The sequence below is a fragment of the Cryptomeria japonica genome, chromosome 5 (assembly GCF_030272615.1).
Source record: "Cryptomeria japonica chromosome 5, Sugi_1.0, whole genome shotgun sequence".
In the NCBI taxonomy this organism is placed as follows: domain Eukaryota; kingdom Viridiplantae; phylum Streptophyta; class Pinopsida; order Cupressales; family Cupressaceae; genus Cryptomeria; species Cryptomeria japonica.
The window spans coordinates 667,540,151-667,560,784 of record NC_081409.1 but is presented as its reverse complement, the minus strand read 5'-3'; the positions used below and the strand labels follow the sequence as shown (position 1 = coordinate 667,560,784).

The window sequence follows — 20,634 nt, the reverse complement described above, 5'->3', positions numbered from 1 at the left end:
AACTACAGACACGGGAAAGTCACACTTGATAACAAGCATAAAGTCTACACTCATGGGATCAACACCTAATGGACAATCACCATTACTGTACTCCATGCACCAATAGGTGTCACAACATTCAACATAAAAGCATCAAGAATTCATTCTACCCTTCGAATTCCAACCAGTGAAATGGTCCCTCTATAAGGACAAACACTAGCAAACTTCCAAGAAAGCATGTACTTCATTCTTTACATTCTAATTGATGAAATGAGCTTCATTGGTCCAAAGTTGATACAATGCATTGGTATTAGGTTATGTGAGGCATTCCCTACCCATAACCAAATCCCATTGGGAGGACGCTCAATCATGCTCTTTGGTGACTTGCACCAACTACCACCTGTCAAGGACATTCCTATGTATGCTTCAAATTCTTATGGAGGTACACTATGACGTAGCTTTCACAATAATTGTAATATTGAATAAAATATTTCGTCAAATTAGAGAGCAACTTGCCCAAATTGCTTTTCGTGCACTTCTCTTAAATTAACGAAATGCAGAACCTACAATTGTAGACTGGCAACTACTAATGTCTCGCTCTAGTTCCTCACTCACCTCTACAGAATTTTTTTTTTCTTATCGTCAACACATCTATTTGCAACAAATTAAATGGTGTCATTGCATAATAAACACATGTTGTTGCCTTTAGCAAAGCTTGTTACCCTATCTATTGCAAAATAACTCATGTGATTCACATGTTCAAATCTAGATGAAGAACAAATTCAACCTAAGATATTCTTATGTACCGGCCAAGAAGTTATGTTATGTACAAATCTATGGGTCGAAACAAGACTTGTTAATGGTGTACTTGGACAAGTCAAAGCAGTTGTATACAATGATGGTGAAAAACTACCTCAACTTCCCTTATTTGTTGTTGTTCAATCCCAAAATTACATAGGCCCATCTTGGGATCAAAACAACCCAAAAAATATCCCTGTAACTCCAATAAGTCATGGTCTTTGACATCAGATGCCACTATAAAATGGCATGAGGCTTAACAATATACAAATCACAAGGGCTCACACTTCAAAGAGCAACAATCAACATCGACAACATTGATGAACAAGGCTTGACATTCACAACTATTTTAAGGGTCTGTGAACTTGCAAGTCTTCGCATTCACCCTACCTTAACATTCCAAAGATATGCACAAATACAAAAAATCCCATATGTTGCTTGACAAAAAGAAGAGGCACGCCTGGCAACATTATCAAATGCAAACTCTTCAAGCAATCAACCATAACTGCAAAACTCTAGGTTTGTTCCATCTCCTATTTCTACAAGACTTATACAATGCCTACTATTGAAACACATCACAGTTCAATTAAAGCTACCTATCTTCTTAATCTTACCAAGCATGTATTATCAAACATTAATAATTTTATCACGTTCTCATGCTTCTATATATAATGAATGTCAAACTTGAAATTATATGGAAAATGTTTTATAAAACTCTATTTGACAAATTTGTGGTGTTTGTAATAGTGTGTGAGGTGTTTAAAAGAATGGTTTTGGTTGTGATCATATTGTACATATTTCAAATCCTAACATATGAATCCTCCTATCCTTTATTTCAAATACTTGATGTTGCTGATAAATGAATGATTTCTATATGGTAAATTATTGAACTCATTCAAAGTTATACAAAAAATTAATTTTACAATATGTGACTTTGCCAAATATTGATTTGGCCACTGTTCTTCTTTATAGTTTAAAATCAACTACACCCACTTATTGTTTTAGTTACTCTTGTTCTATATAGTTTGAAATCACTGTGCAACTATGTACAATTCAAAGATTTTTAAGACCTACAAGCTTTATATATTAATTATGCATTTGCTTATGATGTTCCAAGGAAATTTCAAATGTAAACCTTATGCTCAATTCCATAATGTTTACAATTATATTGTGCATTTTGTACATATTTTTTTAAAAACACTATTAGCCATTGATCATATTTCCATGTTTATATAGACTACAAATCCTAACATTCAATCTTCCTATCTTTCATTCTAATCACCTTGTTTTGCTATAAATGAATTATCTCTATATGAAAAATTACTAAACTTGTTTAACTTCTTAAAAAATGAACTATAACATGCCAATTTATCAAATTGACTTTCCAGTTATTCTTCTATTGTTATTCTTCTATTACCCCTCTTTATATTTTTGTCCAATTTTATTGTTTTCGACATACCCATTGCACACCAAGAAGCAATTGCTAATTAAGTTTTATCATTTGGATAAAGACTACACTAGAAGGTCGTATTATCATTTTTGCAAATGAAATAAAAAAATAAGAATAACTAGGTAACTAGAATCTTCCTGCACTTGCGGGAATGATCCCAGATGACTGTTGAACCTAAAACCCTGAATGTACCAAAAAATTCCTTACTAGTCATCGCGCCTGCTTTCCCATATTTTGTTTCTAGGAAAGTAAATAACTCCTCGGAGAGCCTTGTTAAATCATCGCAAGCGCACGTTTCTCCATTCAAAATTGTTTGATCCATCATAGTTCCAGCATTAAAAAATTTAGGATTCGTTTTGGCGTTCTTTTAACTGAATATATTGGAAGGTAATTTTTTCATTATTTTGGTTTTCTTTTGCACTTGTTATAGATGTCTGAAACCAGGCTTCTAAGGATCTCAAAACCCACATAAGCATTTTTTTGGAACCGCTTCTTTTGAAAATACACTGGTGACACATGTCAGGATTGAAGAGTGGATGTAAATTATTCAAAACCAGTAAGAACTTTAGTATCTAGTCAATCGAATTCCCCTTGGCTTTGCACCTGGCTTCCAGTAAGTTATGCCTAGAATTGGATGTTATACGTTGGTTTATATCGTTTAAATTTTATTTTATAATTAAACAAGGCTTTAGCACTACCCTTTTTAGTGAAAACACAAACTAGGTCGTGGTTCTGTTTGGGGAACGAGCATCACAGTGATCATGGTGTAGACGAACAAAGCCAAATTGCACTGGACCTGATTTGGATTGAATTGGTCAGTAGAATTAAACTATTCAAGATTTTGTGCATCGATAATGGTCTGGACTCTGTACTCGAGTATAGAAATAAACCAAACACTCTTTGAACTAGATGAACAGAATAGGTGTAAACCAAAACGTCTTAAAGGTATAAAATAAGGGTTATATCCTGCAACCAATGCCAAGCCAACCGGTCAAATGGCCAAATATTTCCTGAACATTATAATCTTCTTGCCCTAAGCTAGTTTTACTCAATATTACACATTGTTAAAATGTCTTTCAGGAATTTACACGCAGGGCTTCTGCACGAGAGACTTTTTGAGTTACCCAAGTCTTATTCTTGGAATTGTAGGACATGTGTAGGCTTTGGTTATTTGATCACAAAACCTGATTTCGAGTTTCCATCTACAAATGACTCTTCTTCTTCTGCTCTATTTTGATCCTCTGTGATGCGCTTATTTTACAAGCTGTTCACTATACTACAATATCCCTATCAAGGGATTTCATTGCACATTGACACTCTCGTCCCTCTTCAAATGTCTTGCTATTTGTGAAGTAAAAGGTAAAGCTATACATGCAAGGAACTTCCAAACTCAAAAATCTCTTGCCTAAAAGCTACATCCTGGGACTTCCTTCCAATTTCATCACATGATGGCCTACCATTCGATCACATATGGAACTATGTGGCTGGAGCAAGCTCAATGAGGTTTAGGTCATTATCGTGGCAGATGTTCTCATCTTACCACTAGGATGTCACCCATTTAATATAAAATTTTAATTAATGTTGTCATAACTTTTTGACCGGTAAATGTTGGATGAGTTTGTAGATCGTTTTTAATGTGGCATGAGATAAGCCTGTGCTCCACTCTTAAGATATGTAAATATCGGATCAAAACTTGACGTGTCCATAGTTGTTGCACTGCAACTTCAATAAATGTCTGCTAGAGTTTTGGGCTGCTTTATTTCGACAAGGATAGTTTGAACTTGGGCCATGCACTTATAGGTGATCCCCATCGCGTTCACACCATTGGATGCAATTGGCATCCTTTTAAATACAATTTTGAAGTACTTTTTTGAAGCATGATGTTGGTCCTCAGATTAAAATTATATCTTTTTGTTTTCTCTTGATTAAGTTTTTAACAGTGCGGCAATATTTGTGTTACGAAGTGTATGTGGATACGATTATTAGCACCAAAATGTGAATGTAGAGAGCTACAATGCATATTTGGTTTATATTTCATGCATATTGACAAAGATATAGCATATCTCAACCCAAAATGAGAATTTACTGATTTGGTGAATATGTTCCTCATAGAAGAGTATCAAATTTCAATAGTTGAAACTTTATTTGTTCAAACAGGTAGAACCTAGTTGAAGTTAATTTATTATTGATGATAATATTCTTTGTACATGTACATACAAATTTATATGCTTCTAGGGCAATAGTTATTTTTTTTTTAATGTTTATTTGTTTGTCCATATTTAAAAAATAAAGTTCTGCACCGTTCTGAAGTGTCTTTGATAAAGTCAAACTTTCATACATCCATTTGTAGTTTTGTACATAGGCCAACAACAATAATTAGCCTTGATTTCAATAATCTGTTTTGCTTTAACATTGTGTCACATCACATTGAATGTTTGAGGCATTTTCACATCAAATTCTAAATAGCACATGGTTGAGTTACAAGTGGGATTTGTCTATATCAGTTTGATTAAATCTTGTGAAGGAAGTTTTTAACCTCATCTTTTTTTCCTTTTGACATCTTGAATTGCTTTGGTAGAGGCAGGTTCATGCCTAGTCATTTTTTATCAGACTCATTTACAGCTATCCATTCTTATAGGTTGGCCATGGAATTAATTTTTTTGAATCATCTTAAGCTTCACGACCCCAAGATAACTTATACTTTATCTGCATGGCTATACTCTTGAATTGTTTTCCTAGCTGATGACTGAAATGTGATTCTTTGGAATCCAGCTGTTTTTGCAGGCTTGCACTATTTCCTGGAATGTGTCAAGGGTTTTTTCATGAACTATTTTTATGCCTGTCATGAACATGTTGGCTGTGAAAAAGACACAGTATATGGTCATCTGTCTCTATAAAGAAGTTAGCGCGGTGTCTTAGCTTGTTAACTTCAGCACGCCAGAGTCAGAAATGCGAATAGAATTTCACTTCATTCCACTGCATGCAGTTTCTTTTATCTTTAGGATAAGATTATTGGCAAATGGCATCCAGGCAGATAGCTATCTATCAGAAAGTAAGAAAAGCCCTGCTATTATCCGAGGATTCTGCTCTTTTACTCCGCATCTTCTCTTATCCCTCTTTAGATGAAAAGATTGCACATACAACAAATTGGCCTTCATTGCAATCACTCTCAAAGTTGCCCATTGAGCACCATTGCCAGATTGTTGATAATGTCACAGATCGGAAACCAAAAAGCATATTTTATGGGTTCACTAAATTGTGGGCAGCAAACCATAATAGGATGGATTTCAGAGATGCTTCTACACTTAGTGCTGCAAGAACTATCAGGGAGAATCTGTTTCTATGTTCAGGAGTTCGATGGATATCTCACTCCACCATGACTTCTTCCCCTGCAACTGCAACTCAATGTGTTCCTAACAATGAAGAAGAGCTGAATGAAGGCAAGGTCTTAGAACAAAGGAAAATCGAAGCATCCCCAGAAGAATGTGACCAAGCTGTAGCAGGATTGAGCTCTGTGAAAGCCAAGGCAAAAAGAGTTCAGGAACTCCTGAAGAAGGATGAAAGCATTGTGAAAAGGTTCTGGGTTGCACTGATCGGAATTGGACCTGCACTAAGAGCAGTGACATTAATGAACAGGCAAGCATTGCTGTTTTAAAGGGGCTTGAAACTTATAGTATCATTTAACATGCAGGCAATCTACCAGATATTTAGATAAGGAACAGTTGTAAAAAATGCATTTGGAACATTAAGGGATTTAAAAATTTCTGGATTCTAATGAAAGCCTCACCTACATGCCATTTCTTGTAGTCATCTTGTATCAAAGTTTACTTCAATCTTTGATGGTCATCAAAAATACTTATTCTTTTCATTTTTTTTGTCATGTCAATTTATTTATTGAATATGTTATGAATTTGTTGTGCTGATAGTTTGTTGATTTGTGTAACTAATAGGGAGGATTGGGCCAGGAAGCTGCTTCAGTGGAAAGGTGACCTCTCTAAAGCCATGCAACACTATTGGATGGGAACTAAACTTCTTTGGATTGATGTCAGGATATCCTTCAGGCTTCTATTGAAACTTGCAAGTGGGAAGAGTCTTTCGCGAAGAGAGAGGCAGCAATTAACTAGAACAACAGCAGATATTTTCAGGCTTGTGCCATTTGCAGTGTTCATTATAGTTCCATTCATGGAGTTCTTTCTGCCAGTTTTTCTTAAAGTATTTCCAAACATGCTGCCATCCACTTTTCAGGATAAGATGAAGGAAGAGGTACACTACTATTTCTTGATATTGCAATTGAAAACATCATGGTATGATAAATTCACACTCTATCTGTTAATTAATTGCATTAATATGTGGGAAATGCACAACATAGCCTTCTTAATAAAGCGGGGTATGGTTATTAGTATTTAACCATTAAAATCAATAATCTTGCTAGTATATAAATGGAGGTGAACTGTTGAAGGGATAAAGGAGGCTATCCATTAAGTACGGTTTTGATATGTTTACTTCTAGATATTTATTAATGTTTGGAAATTTGGGTTGCCTTAGTGAGCTAGGTACATATAACATAAGGTTTGTATCATGCTACATTCATTATAAGTCAGTTGAGGGTACATAAAAAAAAATGAAATAATTTCTTTTTGGTGGTAATAAAATGCTAAAATCAAGCAAAATTTCTGTTAAAAAATGACATTAACCTTGGGGTAAAAAGCAGAGAGAAATCATGGCAAATGCAAGGATGAAATTCTTTCATTATCAACAACTTAGAATAATTATGATATTATGAGGTCAACAGAGGTCAAACAGAGACAAAACTTACAGCATAAATTATAAGAAGCTTCATTGAGTTCCTGTTGACGTGTTTTTTACGCACATGCGAACACAGAATAAAATACCCAAGGGTACCTTATCCTCTCTTGAGTAAAGCCTTTGATTGCTGAAGATATCGCGAAAAGGATCAATCAGGATGACTCCAAGGTTCTTCGATGTAGGATCTCTACGTGTGGATAAGCTCTCTGTGGTATGATGTGATTTGCTGGAATCACAAGGGGGACTTACACTTGATGACTGAACTTCTGATTTGCTTCGAATATTGCTGGAACACAGGATTTTACTAGCTTTGACTTGAAAAAAGGAAAAAAGATGAGGGCGAGGAAAGGATCTAATCCTAACACTAAGAATGTAAGAGCAATGAATGATCTTTGATGGAATTCTAACTAAGTCTTGTTTTGACATCACAGGACCATCTCCACAAGGTTAGTGCGATCTTCGAAGGAAAGCTTTATGATGTTCAAATCATCACTGCAAGCAAAGACACCATCAGGTTGATGCATATCAATGAAGAAGCGACAATTGAAGTTAAGCTTAAGCTGAATGATTCCAGTTGACTACACAAGGCAAGTCTGCAATCAACAAACTGCTAGTAGTATGGATATACGAATTTCACCATCAATCAAGCACATTTCTTCCACTCATCAATAACATGAAATCAAATATGAGAAGTATAAAGACCATGCAAATTGTCGAATCGACCCATAAATTTCACCATTTCTTCAATGAAGTTACAAGTCTCTTACAACAACATCTTGGCAACAATCTTTGCCTTCTCTCTGTACTCTACTCTAATTGCTATTCTAATCACCTTCTAACTACTCTCTATTCACTAACTCCTTTCTATTGCTTTCTATCTGTTGCCTTTACAAAATGAAGAGTCGGGGTATATATAGTGCCCATAATACAATTCGATGGCTAAGATCAATTTGAGATCAATGGCCAAGATTCAATAATGAAAACCCTAATTAGGGTTTGTTACAACCATTACATAACATTTAATGCTCGACCAATGAAATAATTGTATTGCTTGGACACATGTCCTCTTTGGAAAAATCGACCAATGGATAGCCGGGGTAGGTACATTGGAGTTTGTGCCATCTCCCATGAGTTAGGTACATTGAATCTGGACATGCTGAGGTGGACCACACTAACTGGAGAAATGATGACTAGGATGCCACCTCGTCTGACACTTGTAACTTGGTAGATATTTGATTTCATGTTATTAGATGAGTGGAAGAAATGTGCTTGATTGATGGTGAAATTCGTATATCTATACTACTAGCAGTTTGTTGATTGCAGACTTGCCTTGTGTAGTCAACTGGAATCATTCAGCTTAAGCTTAACTTCAATTGTCGCTTCTTCATTGATATGCATCAACCTGATGGTGTCTTTGCCTGCAGTGATGATTTGAACATCATAAAGCTTTCCTTCGAAGATCGCACTAACCTTGTGGAGATGGTCCTGTGATGTCAAAACAAGACTTAGTTAGAATTCCATCAAAGATCATTCATTGCTCTTACATTCTTAGTGTTAGGATTAGATCCTTTCCTCGCCCTCATCTTTTTTCTTTTTTTCAATTTAAAGCTAGTAAAATCCTGTGTTCCAGCAATATTCGAAGCAAATCAGAAGTTCAGTCATCAAGTGTAAGTCCCCCTTGTGATTCCAGCAAATCACATCATACCACAGAGAGCTTATCCACACGTAGAGATCCTACATCGAAGAACCTTGGAGTCATCTTGATTGATCCTTTTCGCGATATCTTCAGCAATTAGAGGCTTTACTCAAGAGAGGATAAGGTACCCTTGGGTATTTTATTCTGTGTTCGCATGTGCGTAAAAAACACGTCAACAGTTCCCTACTTTAAAAATGTTTTAATTCATCTTTCTTTATTACCATTTGTTTGTTAGAATTGTTTCTTAGGAAAGTTTTTGGGTGATCTTCCTTGCAAACTCTCAAGTTTGTCTAACTGGTTCTACTTAGTCCATGTTATTCTCATGCAGGCCATTAGATTTTGTAATGGCTCTTTTATGGTGGTTGATAAGGATGATATCTCATGTACTTACTAGGTACATAAAATTTTACATATTGAATAGGGAATTGAATTATATTAAATAGGTGAATGGATAGGATAGGGGTAATAGGATATAATGTTTGTTACTAGGTTTTCCTCTACCATTCCACAAGAATCAAAATTCCTGCCTACTTTGCTCAATTATTTGAAGGTGAGGACGAGTTGTTGATGGAAGAAGAGCTTACTATTATGCAAAGTATGCCATATGTTTTTGAAGGAAGATGGGATCATGCTAGCACTTGAAGATTTGAGTTGCATTCTAATTTTTCTTATTGATCAAGAAGACATCAGTTGTACTAGAGAAGGTTGTCATGTCCCCTTTCTAGAGTGGACATCAGAGGCAGAGGAGTTGGCCTGTCATTGGAGCCTCGTAGGCTAGCAGAGGTTGATTGGTACTCATTCAGTGCATATAGTGATTGTATTTTGGCTTTATAGGCAGTTTGGAGCCAGTTTGGAGCAGTTCCTTGATTTTAGGAAGCAGTTCCTACATTTTAGGAGGCAGTTCCTACGTTTTAGGAGGTTGTGACAGCGTCCAGGGTTGGGGTTCCACGAGACCATTCCTTGGTTTCAGTTTCAGGAGATTTGGGTGTGTTTCCTAGTTTCTAGGAGCATCCCTAGATTTTAGGGATGAGACTGTCAGTTGATCCATGATTTCCGACATTAGTCACAGACAGGTGACAGGTTTCGTTTCAGGATTTTGGAGTCATTTGAGCATTCTACAGCTACTTGGGATATATTTTTAATATATTTAAATATTTCCTAAGTTAGCGTTTAATTAATTAAATAAAGCTATGTTTATAGCCATTTTGGAGTAATAAGGGGTTTTTGGCCTCATCTGGATGCGTATCCCTTGGTGTAATAGCTCGTTGGAAAGGTGTTGGACTTTTCTAAATATTTCTCTTTTGACTCAGATCCTTTCGGTGAACGGATTTCTTTATATTTGAAAAAAAGGTCGTTTTCTATGCACTTGGCAACTTAAAATGAGAAATATAACATTTTAACCCTAAACGCCCCATTGAGTCACTTTTAGGGTTTGAGCTAAGTGGGAAGGTGTTATAAGGAAGTTGAGACCTAATTCTTGCTATCTTTTACATATTTTACATCTTGGATTTGAGATTTGGCTCTGGAAGAGCTTTTCAGCATCTGGGACGCCAACCCCAATGCCTTACCTGTTTGGGACGTAGCCCCCAATACAGTGTTTTGGATTTGTTTGCAGCTATTAGCATCTTGGAGATTGTACAACATTCTTTCTGGAGGTTCAACGATTCTGACAGAGTTCAGTTTGGGGTTTCTAACCAGTTGGGTGTACTTGGCAGCCGTACGGCTATACTTGGCAGCCACTTTACTTCCCACGTGCAGCACTTGGAGGGCTGGAATCTTGCCACAGCTTCATTCCTGGTTATGTTACTCTTTCAGCATCCAGGTTGGGATTATTCCTGATTGCAATCTTCCTGAAACTATTGGAAATCTTCATCTGGTCAAATATTTGATTTTATATTCAGAAATCTGCCTTGAATCGAATTTGTCTTGGTTGTATATGAACTTCATTTTCAGTACTTTGTTCATGTACTTGTACTTCACTATTTACTTGTTGAAAAATCATCAAAATACAAAAAGAATCCAACCCTTTTGCAACTTCTGTCTATTTTTGAAAGAAAATATTAATAAGTAGGAAAAATCAATTTAAAATAATAAAAATTACAGCAGATTAGTAAAAGAGATGCATCAGGGATCTTTCAAAGGTGATGAATCAAATTACTTCTTTTTTCCATTTGAATGGTCTTTTGAAGAACCTACTCAAAACCAAATTGCAGAAGATTAGATCTATTAAGTTTTTCAGGCAATATCTGCTGAAGAAATGGAGTTGTGTGCAATAAATTGATATTTTTTCTCAAAATTTGACTCTATTGCCAGAAGACAAATATATTATTCTTTCTTAGGAGATTGTAGCTTCAAGTCTTCTAGATTTTGAGAGCAATAATGATGAGGAATTTTAGTTCCAAGTGCCATATTTGCTAGAGATAGGAACTTTGCCACTAGAGGCTGACATTTTTCATGTTGTTAGTGAGGTATTCCAGCTGGGTAATGAACATGATCTTCTTGAAGATAATTTAGCTCTAGAGGCATTCATTAGATCAGAGGTATATATGGAGTATTCATAACCAGATCCTAATGGTTTTCGGCAGTACGTTGAGAGTGGGTCTTCAGTGGAGGACATAATGAATTTCCCTTGAGGTTTGACTCATCCCCATTTTCAATAGATCCCATGTATATCAGTGAGGAAGCAAGTGTGGAACATTTAGTGGTTATTAGTGAGCCTATGCCAGAAAATGTTACTATAGAGGATGGAGAATATCAAGAAGGTGATATATGGATCAAAATTTGAAGTTGTTATCATTCTTGAAGATGCGTTGCAATAGTAGGTTTTTTACAAGATATATTTAGGAGGAAATTGAGTATCTTTGACAAATGTGGATAGATTTCAATGAGAGGGAAGAATATCCCAAATCACTAAGAATTGACGAACTCTCACTTGCGTTTTATCTGCATGATTTTCTTCTTTAGCCTTTCTTCTCAACAAATTGTTTGCATGTTTGCAAGGCTATGTGCTGCAATAAGTAGATTCCTAACTTATAAGGAAAGGTTACTACTTTTCCCAGCTTGTATATGTTTTTGTGTAATCTATGTCCTTTTCTTGTGTTCATGCTTGTAAAATAGCATCTTTCTTTATATTGCATTATATTGTGTTTCCCAATTTGAGACGTGTTTGTTATTTAGTATTTTGTTTTCTCATTTTGTGATATCATGTTGGATTCTTGTTGATTTAGGAACATCTTTTAGTTGGTTTAGGTGTAGTCCAATTTTGTACCCAACTAATAAAGAACTTGTCTATGATAAAATTAGAGATTCCAAGGTCCTACTTGCAAGTATATCTTGTGGTCCCTAGGTAGTGCCAATTGTTATACCCATAGTTGGACTACTCGCGATTCGGCTCGACTCGCCAAGCCCCTGAGAAAAAAACTTGGCAAAAACTCGGAAAAACTCGGCGAAAAACTCGGCAACGTAAAAACACGCTTAATTTAATAAAAAATGCATTTTTTTTTGCAAAATTTAATGAGAAGATGCATCCAATGAGTCAATAAATGATAACACAAAAGAAACAAGCTGATGCTAGATATATTTAAATGCAAAGTGTCTACAAAATCGCATCCTCATGAGGAATGTTGATGGCTGGAAGCAAAATAGTAAATAGTTTTTGTAAAACCAAAAGTAAATACATCATTACAAATTACAATTACAACTTCCTCTTCCCAGCTCTAGCTAAAACTATTTACTATTCCTCTTCCTCTTCCTAGTGGAGATCTTCCCAGTTCTAAGGGTGAGAAAAAGAGGGGTAGAGAGATAGGTCTAGATCTTGGTGGAGATCTACAAACGCGCAATATTTGAAATTTCATCATTCATACTTTTTAATTATAGTCTCAGTTGTAACACTCAGCAAAATAAATCCATCTCCTTAGTTTTATCAGCACACAGAAACTAAGTCTATCATTTGCAATTTATTTAAGATTAAATTTAGTTAGTATTAACTAAATTTAATTGCTATGCTATAGTTAATGCATCGTGGAGTTTATTAAAGGAAATGATCGCCGGTGTAGAAGGATTGTGGCTCCACACAGGGGTCACGACCCTATGTGGAACCACGTGGTTCCACATAGGATCATGGCCCCCTGTGGAGGCACGATCCAATGAAACAAAAGATATATATGCGCTACACTCTCCATTGATAACATATTTCGACAGGAGAAAACAATATACTGTGATCGGTAGTAAATATAATCGTTTGCTTTTCATCTGCAGAAGCAAATCGATAAGACTAATAAAATCGATTTTACATTCCTTATATCCCACGCTAAAACTTTAAACTAGTTGTCTCAGAATTCTGATTGCTTAGAAAGTAATAACAGTCTATTTACATTTACATGGTATCAGAGCCTAACTACTTAAGATCCGAATAGACTGAAAGTGAAGTTTACAAAATTGAAGAATTCTAAAATGGCGAACACAATCAGATTCGAGGACAGACTCGAAGGAGCAGCAAATTATGTGGCTTGGAAAGTCAGAATTATGATAGTGTTAAAAGAGAACAAAGTAATCAAATTCATAAAAGAAGACAAACCCGAACCTGAAGACGAACTTGAGAAAACTGTATGGAACGAGGGAAATGATAAATCTGTAAAAATCATGATAGATGCAGTAAGGGGTAACATAATACCACTTATATTAAAATATGACAACGCATATGAAATGTTCAAAACCCTTGAAAGGACGTATGAAATAAACAATCCGAGCAAAACCCTAGCTCGAAAAAGAGAGTTGAACCACATAAGTATAAATAAAGGTGAAACAATAAACTCATACTTCATGAGGATAGGTTCACTCAGAGATCAACTGCAAAAACTTGATTATCATGTCGAGAAGCAAGAACTATCAATGATTACCCTAGACGGATTACCTGAATCCTGGGAATCATTCAAACAAGGCATAAATGCAAGGGATAAATTCACAGAATTTGATCGACTAAGGGATGACTGTCTCCTTGAAGAATCAAGGCAAATGAAAGGGGGAAATCACAAAACTAAAGATGAGGACCTCCACATTCTGAATACCGACTCCCATAAGAAAGGCAAGAAGAGAAACTTCAAGAAGAGAAAATCCCATTATGGGAAAAGCTTTCATAAGAAAGACATGTCAAAAAATCCAATGTCATAGATGTGATCAGTATGGACATATGTCATTTAATTGTCCTGACAAAGTAAAACAGTAGGCATCATTCGCCAAAGTAGAGAGGAACACAAAACTTGAATCTGAGAAGTTTGTATTATATTCAGCACTATCAAGTCAAGCTTCAAACAAGTCTAACACTTGGGTGATAGACAGTGGATCGTCAAGACATGTCACCAGATTCAGAGAATTACTAGACTCGATGGAAAAGGGATCAAATGAAGAGGTAACAATAGGGGATGAATCTGCACATCCTGTAAAAGGTGTCGGGACATGTACAATCAGACTGAAGTCTGGAATCTCAATCCAACTCACCGAGGTACTATTTGTACCAGGCATCAAAAGGAACTTAGTCTCTATCTCTGCACTTGAGGACGACGGATATAGAGTCTTATTCATAGAAGGAAAGGTAATGGCATGGCCAAAAACAGCCACCTTCAAAAGAGCACAAGTGATTGGTTACAGACAAGGGCACCTATATGAATTGTGTAATGAGCCAAATCAAACCTTACTTCATGAAGTCATAGATCAAGCAGAAATTTGGCATAGAAGACTAGGGCACCTACATTTTCGTGCTCTACCCTCTATGGAGAAATTAGTCACAGGACTACCTAAACTAAAGCCAATTCATTCAGATGTTTGTAAAGGATGTGCACTAGGGAAAAACACTAAAAGCTCTTTTCCTTGCAGTTCTAGAAAAACTAAAGGAGTACTAGAACTAGTTCACTCTGACTTATGTGGGCCTATGTCTGAACCATCACTAGGAAACGCATTATACTATGTTAATCTTTGTAGACGATTTTTCTAGGAAAACTTGGATTTATTTCCTTAAAAGTAAAGAATCTGAAGATATTCTTAGGAAATTTAAAGAGTTCAAATCTATTACAGAAAATCACTCTGGTAAGAAAATCAAAACTCTTAGGACTGACAATGGTAGGGAATACACATCAGAAGTATTTAAAGAGTTTTGTAAAGATGCTGGGATTAAGAGGGAGTTCACTGTACCCTACAATCCTCAACAAAACGGGGTTGCTGAAAGAAAAAATAGAACAATAGTAGAAGCGGCAAGAGCTATGTTGTTAGATCAGAACCTAGAAACTGCACTATGGGGAGAAGCCACTAATACCGTTGTATACATTGAAAACAGATGTCCTCACTCTCATATTGGTGACAAAACTCCTGAAGAAGTCTTTACTGGAATTAAACCTAATATTAGCCATCTCAAAATATTTGGATGTCCTGTTTATATTCATGTACCTAAGGAGAAAAGAACTAAATTAGAACCTACTGGACAGAAAGGGATTTTTGTAGGATATAGTGAAACATCTAAAGCCTACCGAATATTCATCCCTGGTCAAAGACAAATAGAATTAAGCAGAGATGTCATATTTGAGGAAGATATAGCTATTAACAAAACAAGGAGTTCCATCACACCTGAAATCCCAACTAATTCCATTAATTTGGAAGAAGATTCTCTTTCTGAAACTCAGAGGGAGCATCCTGAGGATAACACCTTGGAACTTGAGAACACTACAATAGAGAATCCCAGGAAGAGACCACTATGGGCCACTAAAACAGTACAGGAAGCAAAATCCCTTGCAGCACCTAGAGGAACAGTTAGAGAAAGCAAAAGACCTTCAAAGTTTTCTAGCTATGTTACTCTAATGACAGATCTCATAAATGCTGAACCTTCAAGTGCCGGAGAGGCTCTTAAACAACAAGTATGGAAGGACGCCATGATAGAGGAATATCAATCTATCTTAAAGAATGATGTGTGGAAAATTGTGCCTAGACCTAAAGGAAAATCAGTTGTATCTTCTAAATGGCTCTTTAAAATTAAGCATGCTGTTGATGGCAGTATAGAAAAACATAAGGCAAGATTTGTTGCTCGAGGCTTCTCTCAGAAGGAAGGAATTGACTATGAAGAAACTTTTGCACCTGTTGCACAATACACTTCTGTCAGAACAATCCTAGCTATAGCAGCATCTAAAGGATGGAATGTTCATCAAATGGATGTAAAAACTGCATTTTTGAATGGAACAATTGAAGAAGTATATCTAGAGCAACTTGAGGGATTTGAGGTAAATAATGCTAAAACACATGTATGCAAGTTAGAGAAAGCACTGTATGGATTAAAACAAGTTCCCAGAGCATGGTACGAAAGAATTGACAGTTACTTATTAGAGATAGGTTTCTCTAAAAACATTGCTGATCCAAATTTGTATTTCAAAATAATCAAAGGTGAAATGTTGGTACTCATATTATATGTAGATGACTTATTAATTACAGGCGAAGATCATCTCATTGCAAAATGCAAACAGGAACTAGCTTCAGAGTTTGAGATGAAGGATTTACGTCTACTCCATTATTTCCTTGGATTAGAAGTATGGCAAAAACCAGATGGTATTTATCTAAATCAAGGTAAATACACCATTGACATTCTGAAGAGATTTGGAATGATGAATTGTAAGCCAATGTCATCTCCTATGGAAACAAACCTACATAAACTAAAAGAAGCTATAGCAGATTCCAAATTTGCAGATCCAACATTATACAGACAGATTATTGGATCATTAATGTACCTAGTCAATACCAGACCTGATATATGTTATGCAGTAAATGCACTCAGCCAACACATGGTTGAACCCAAAGAAATACATTTGGTTGCAGTAAAGCATATATTAAGATATCTACAAGGTACCTTGGACTATGGACTGTATTATGAACACACTGCATTGAACCTACATGGATACTCTGATTTAGACTGGGCTGGAAGCGTGATAGACAGGAAGAGCACTTCAGGATGCTGTTTCAGCTTAGGGTCAGCTATGGTATCTTGGATCTGCAGAAAACAATCATCCGTAGCTCAGAGCTCCATAGAGGCTGAATATATAGCTACATCCATGGCAGCTAAGGAAGCCGTATGGTTGAGGAAATTGATAGTAGGACTGTTTGGTGAAAATCTGAAGCCTACTATCATTCATTGTGACAATCAGAGCTACATTAAACTTTCAGTGAATCCAGTTTTTCATGATAGATCCAAGCACATTGAGATCCCATATCACTATGTAAGAGACATGACAGAGAGAAAGGTAATAAGACTGGAATATGTCAATACAGGAGATCAGATAGCTGACATTCTCACCAAACCCCTAGCAAGAGTGAAAATTGATCACTTCAGGAGGTATCTTGGTATGGTTAAAATGTAATTGATGTCTAAAATTTATGTAAACTTCTTGGTCATATATTTGAGTATATGAAGTATGTAACTTTTCCCTGTGTTCACTCCTAAAGGATGACGATTCTTTAGTTAATGAACACTTGTATTTTAACATTGTAAGGTGACGATCTTATAAATGTTTGAAAGATCATATAAACTGAAAATCAGACAATTTGAATATCAGTAATATGATAAGTTATAGTAGACATTATGTAAGCAGATTAATGTCAGTGCACATACTATAACAGGGATATCAAAGTGAGTATATCCTTAGTATCACATGCTGATACTTATAACAGGGATATCAAAGTGAGTATATCCTTAGTATCACATGCTGATACTTAAAACAGGGATATCAAAGTGAGTATATCCTTAGTATCACAGGCTGATACTTAAAATTGGATATCAAAGTGAGTATATCCTTAGTATCACACGATGATACTTCACACCTATGTGATGTAATTCTCATGAGATTAGTGGTGAGCTAAATTAAGTTTTAGGTCTATACTCCTAAGACTAAGAGGGAGTGTTAATTATAGTCTCAGTCGTAACACTCAGCAAAATAATTCCATCTCCTTAGTTTTATCAGCGCACAGAAACTAAGTCTATCATTTGCGATTTATTTAAGATTAAATTTAGTTAGTATTAACTAAATTTAATTGCTATGCTATAGTTAATGCATTGTGGAGTTTATTAAAGGAAATGATTGCCGGTGTAGAAGGATCGTGGCTCCACACAGGGGTCACGACCCTATGTGGAACCACGTGGTTCCACATAGGATCGTGACCCCCTGTGGAGGCACGATCCAATGAAACAAAAGATATATGGTTCCACATAGGATCGTGACCCCCTGTGGAGGCACGATCCAATGAAACAAAAGATATATATGCGCTACCCTCTCCATTGATAACATATTTCGACAGGAGAAAACAATATACTATGATCGGTAGTAAATATAATCGTTTGCTTTTCATCTGCAGAGGCAAATCGATAAGACTAATAAAATCGATTTTACATTCCTTATATCCCACGCTAAAACTTTAAACTAGTTGTCTCAGAATTCTGATTGCTCAGAAAGTAATAACAGTCTATTTACATTTACAATACTGATAGTTTCAAACTTTCAACTCTAAAATGTATAATACCAAGATTTCTTCGATGCTAATTATGTTGTTATATGGAGCCTAATCAGACTCGGAGGTTAAATTTTCCCTACTTCCATCAGCGCAGTTTCCCCCCTATATTTTTCGACGGGGGTTTGGGGGCAGTGCCCCCAAGTTAGGGTCAAGGGGCATCGCCCCTTGTGGGGTCAAGGGACAGCGCCCCACGAGGCCAAAATTACTTTTATTATTTTATAAAGGTGACGGGTGTTATAAAGTATAAGAAAGGAAAAAGACATATTGAAATGCCACTTATACTTAAATGTTATATTTCATGTGTATATTCTGATGAAGAGAATGAAACTGACCTGAAAAAACCAGTGTTCCACGGGCGTTGGGGACGGGGGGACGAGGGGGACGTGTTTTTGGGACGGGGGGACCAAGGGCCTAAATTTGTGGACGGCGAGGGGACGGCGGAGGGAGGGCGGCGGTGGGGTGGCGGGGTGGTGGTGCTCATATATATACATATAGTACTTGAAAAACTAGTTTTGAAAAGATGTATAACAGTATAACAGTATAAGAATTAGATTTCAAATGAAACTATAGGAAATACCAAGATTACTTAAATTAGTAATACTAATTGCTAAATGCTAAATAAAATTTGACAAATGAAATTGTCAAATTGGAGATTTCTCATTTCTATCATATGAATATCGAAAAAGGAAAACGAAAATACGAATATCTGATGCCATTGCAAAGTCTATAATAATAAAGATGATTGCATAATTCATCATTACAATGAGTAGCCAAATACAAATACGTGTAGCAATAGCATTACAAAAGAGACTAGAGTCAAAGACAAAATGTAGCTAATGGAGGCCTCTAATCATCTGCGAACTCCTCCTCACTGGAACTGCTGGACTCTTGAAGATCAAGGTCCCTCAAGCTCACACCAACTAGCCCTGTATCTGAAGTGGTAGGATCATCCTCATCAATCTGTGAAGGCTCCTCTGGCTCTACATCCCATCGTGCCGCTGGACTCTCCTTGTACACGAGTGTCTTGCGGTCTATGAGACGCAAAGCACTGTGTACAGCCACAAGCTTCTCTGCTCTCTTAGAGGTAAGTCTGTTCCTCTTAAGAGAGTGGATGAAGCTATATGTAGACCAGTTCCTCTCAGCAGCTGAAGAATTGGAAACCTGGGATAGCAGACGGATGGCTAGAGTGGTGGTCAAAGATTTCGGGCCATGACAAGTCCACCACAAAAGTGGGTCCTCCTGTGCCATAGTGTCTATATCCATCTTTGCCGCATCTGAATAACCTCTAAGAGTGGCAAATCTTCCCCACTCAGTGCGCATTGTGCCGGCATCTCTGGAATCAAACATCTTCTCTATGCACCTAAAGAAACCCGCCTTCACCTCATCATCCTCAATCGGTGTCATTCTACCCGGTCTAGCCTTGTACCACTTAGGATTCAAGGCAAAGGCAGCCATATGCAAAGGAGTGTTCAACTTGTCCCATCTACTCTGAATGATAGGCCGGATTTGCTCATTGTAGAATGCTAGAGAGGGGTCCTTCACTCGCACAACAGCCCTCATCTGGTCAAGCATAGAGTCAATGCACTCATACACCTCTCCAAGGTTAGGTGCATCTCCATCCCCATATCTGATCACCTGGAATACTGGAGAAATGATGGAGACAATGTATTTCGCATCAGTCCAAAACACATCACTCTTCACAATCTCCTTCACCCTTCTCCCTTGCTCTGTCTTGGCCTCAGCCCACCTATTCCACTCATTAGTCATAACCATGAGTTGCAATGCCTCTTGCAACTCAATCATTCTCTCCAAGAGAATGAAATAGGATGCATATCTAGTCTCAACTGGTTTCAAGAACTCCTTCTTCGCGAAGGTCCTGAAGAGTGCATGTGAAGTGTGGTGGTTGCAGATAAACATCTGCACATCTCTCGCATCGGTGACCACTCCTCTAATCCAGTCAATCTTCCCCATGTCCTTGAGTGCATTGTTCATGGCATGCACACAACATGGGGTCCACCAAATGTGTCTATAGGCTGCCTCAACGAGTCTCCCTGCTGCTCTACACACATAGGCTGCATCTGTCACTACTTGGACCACATTTTGTGGCCCAACCTCCTCAATAGCCTCCCTGAGGACCTGAAACTGGAAATCAGCATCTTTATGATGCCCTGTACAATCAACTGCTCTAAGGAAGTATGGGCCCTCTGCACATGTGACCATGACGTTGATGAGTGGACGATGGCTAATGTTCGTCCACCCATCCATAACTATGCTGCACCCCGATGCCACCCAACATGCCTTCATCTTCTCCATCAAAATATTGATCTTGGAATAGCTTTTATCCAAGATCGAGGTCCTCATTTTCGTC

At 36.9% G+C, this 20,634-nt stretch overlaps 1 protein-coding gene across 5 annotated transcripts in view; it reads left to right on the top strand.

Annotated features, from left to right (window-relative positions):
• The first annotated feature begins 2,367 nt into the window (after nt 1-2,367).
• Nucleotides 2,368-20,634, top strand: part of LOC131075005 (uncharacterized) — a 107,390-nt gene continuing 89,123 nt past the window's right edge. The window contains exons 1-3 of one of the 5 annotated variants that reach the window (XM_058011774.2): nt 2,368-2,614; nt 5,000-5,863; nt 6,178-6,490. In XM_058011774.2, the coding sequence (XP_057867757.2) occupies nt 5,247-5,863; nt 6,178-6,490 (930 nt within the window). In that variant the 5' untranslated portion in view covers nt 2,368-2,614; nt 5,000-5,246. Of the gene's footprint in view, nt 2,615-2,822; nt 2,841-4,999; nt 5,864-6,177; nt 6,491-20,634 lie in introns of those variants that run through there. The other 4 variants (XM_058011775.2, XM_058011773.2, XM_058011771.2 and 1 more) reach the window with 4 other exon arrangements.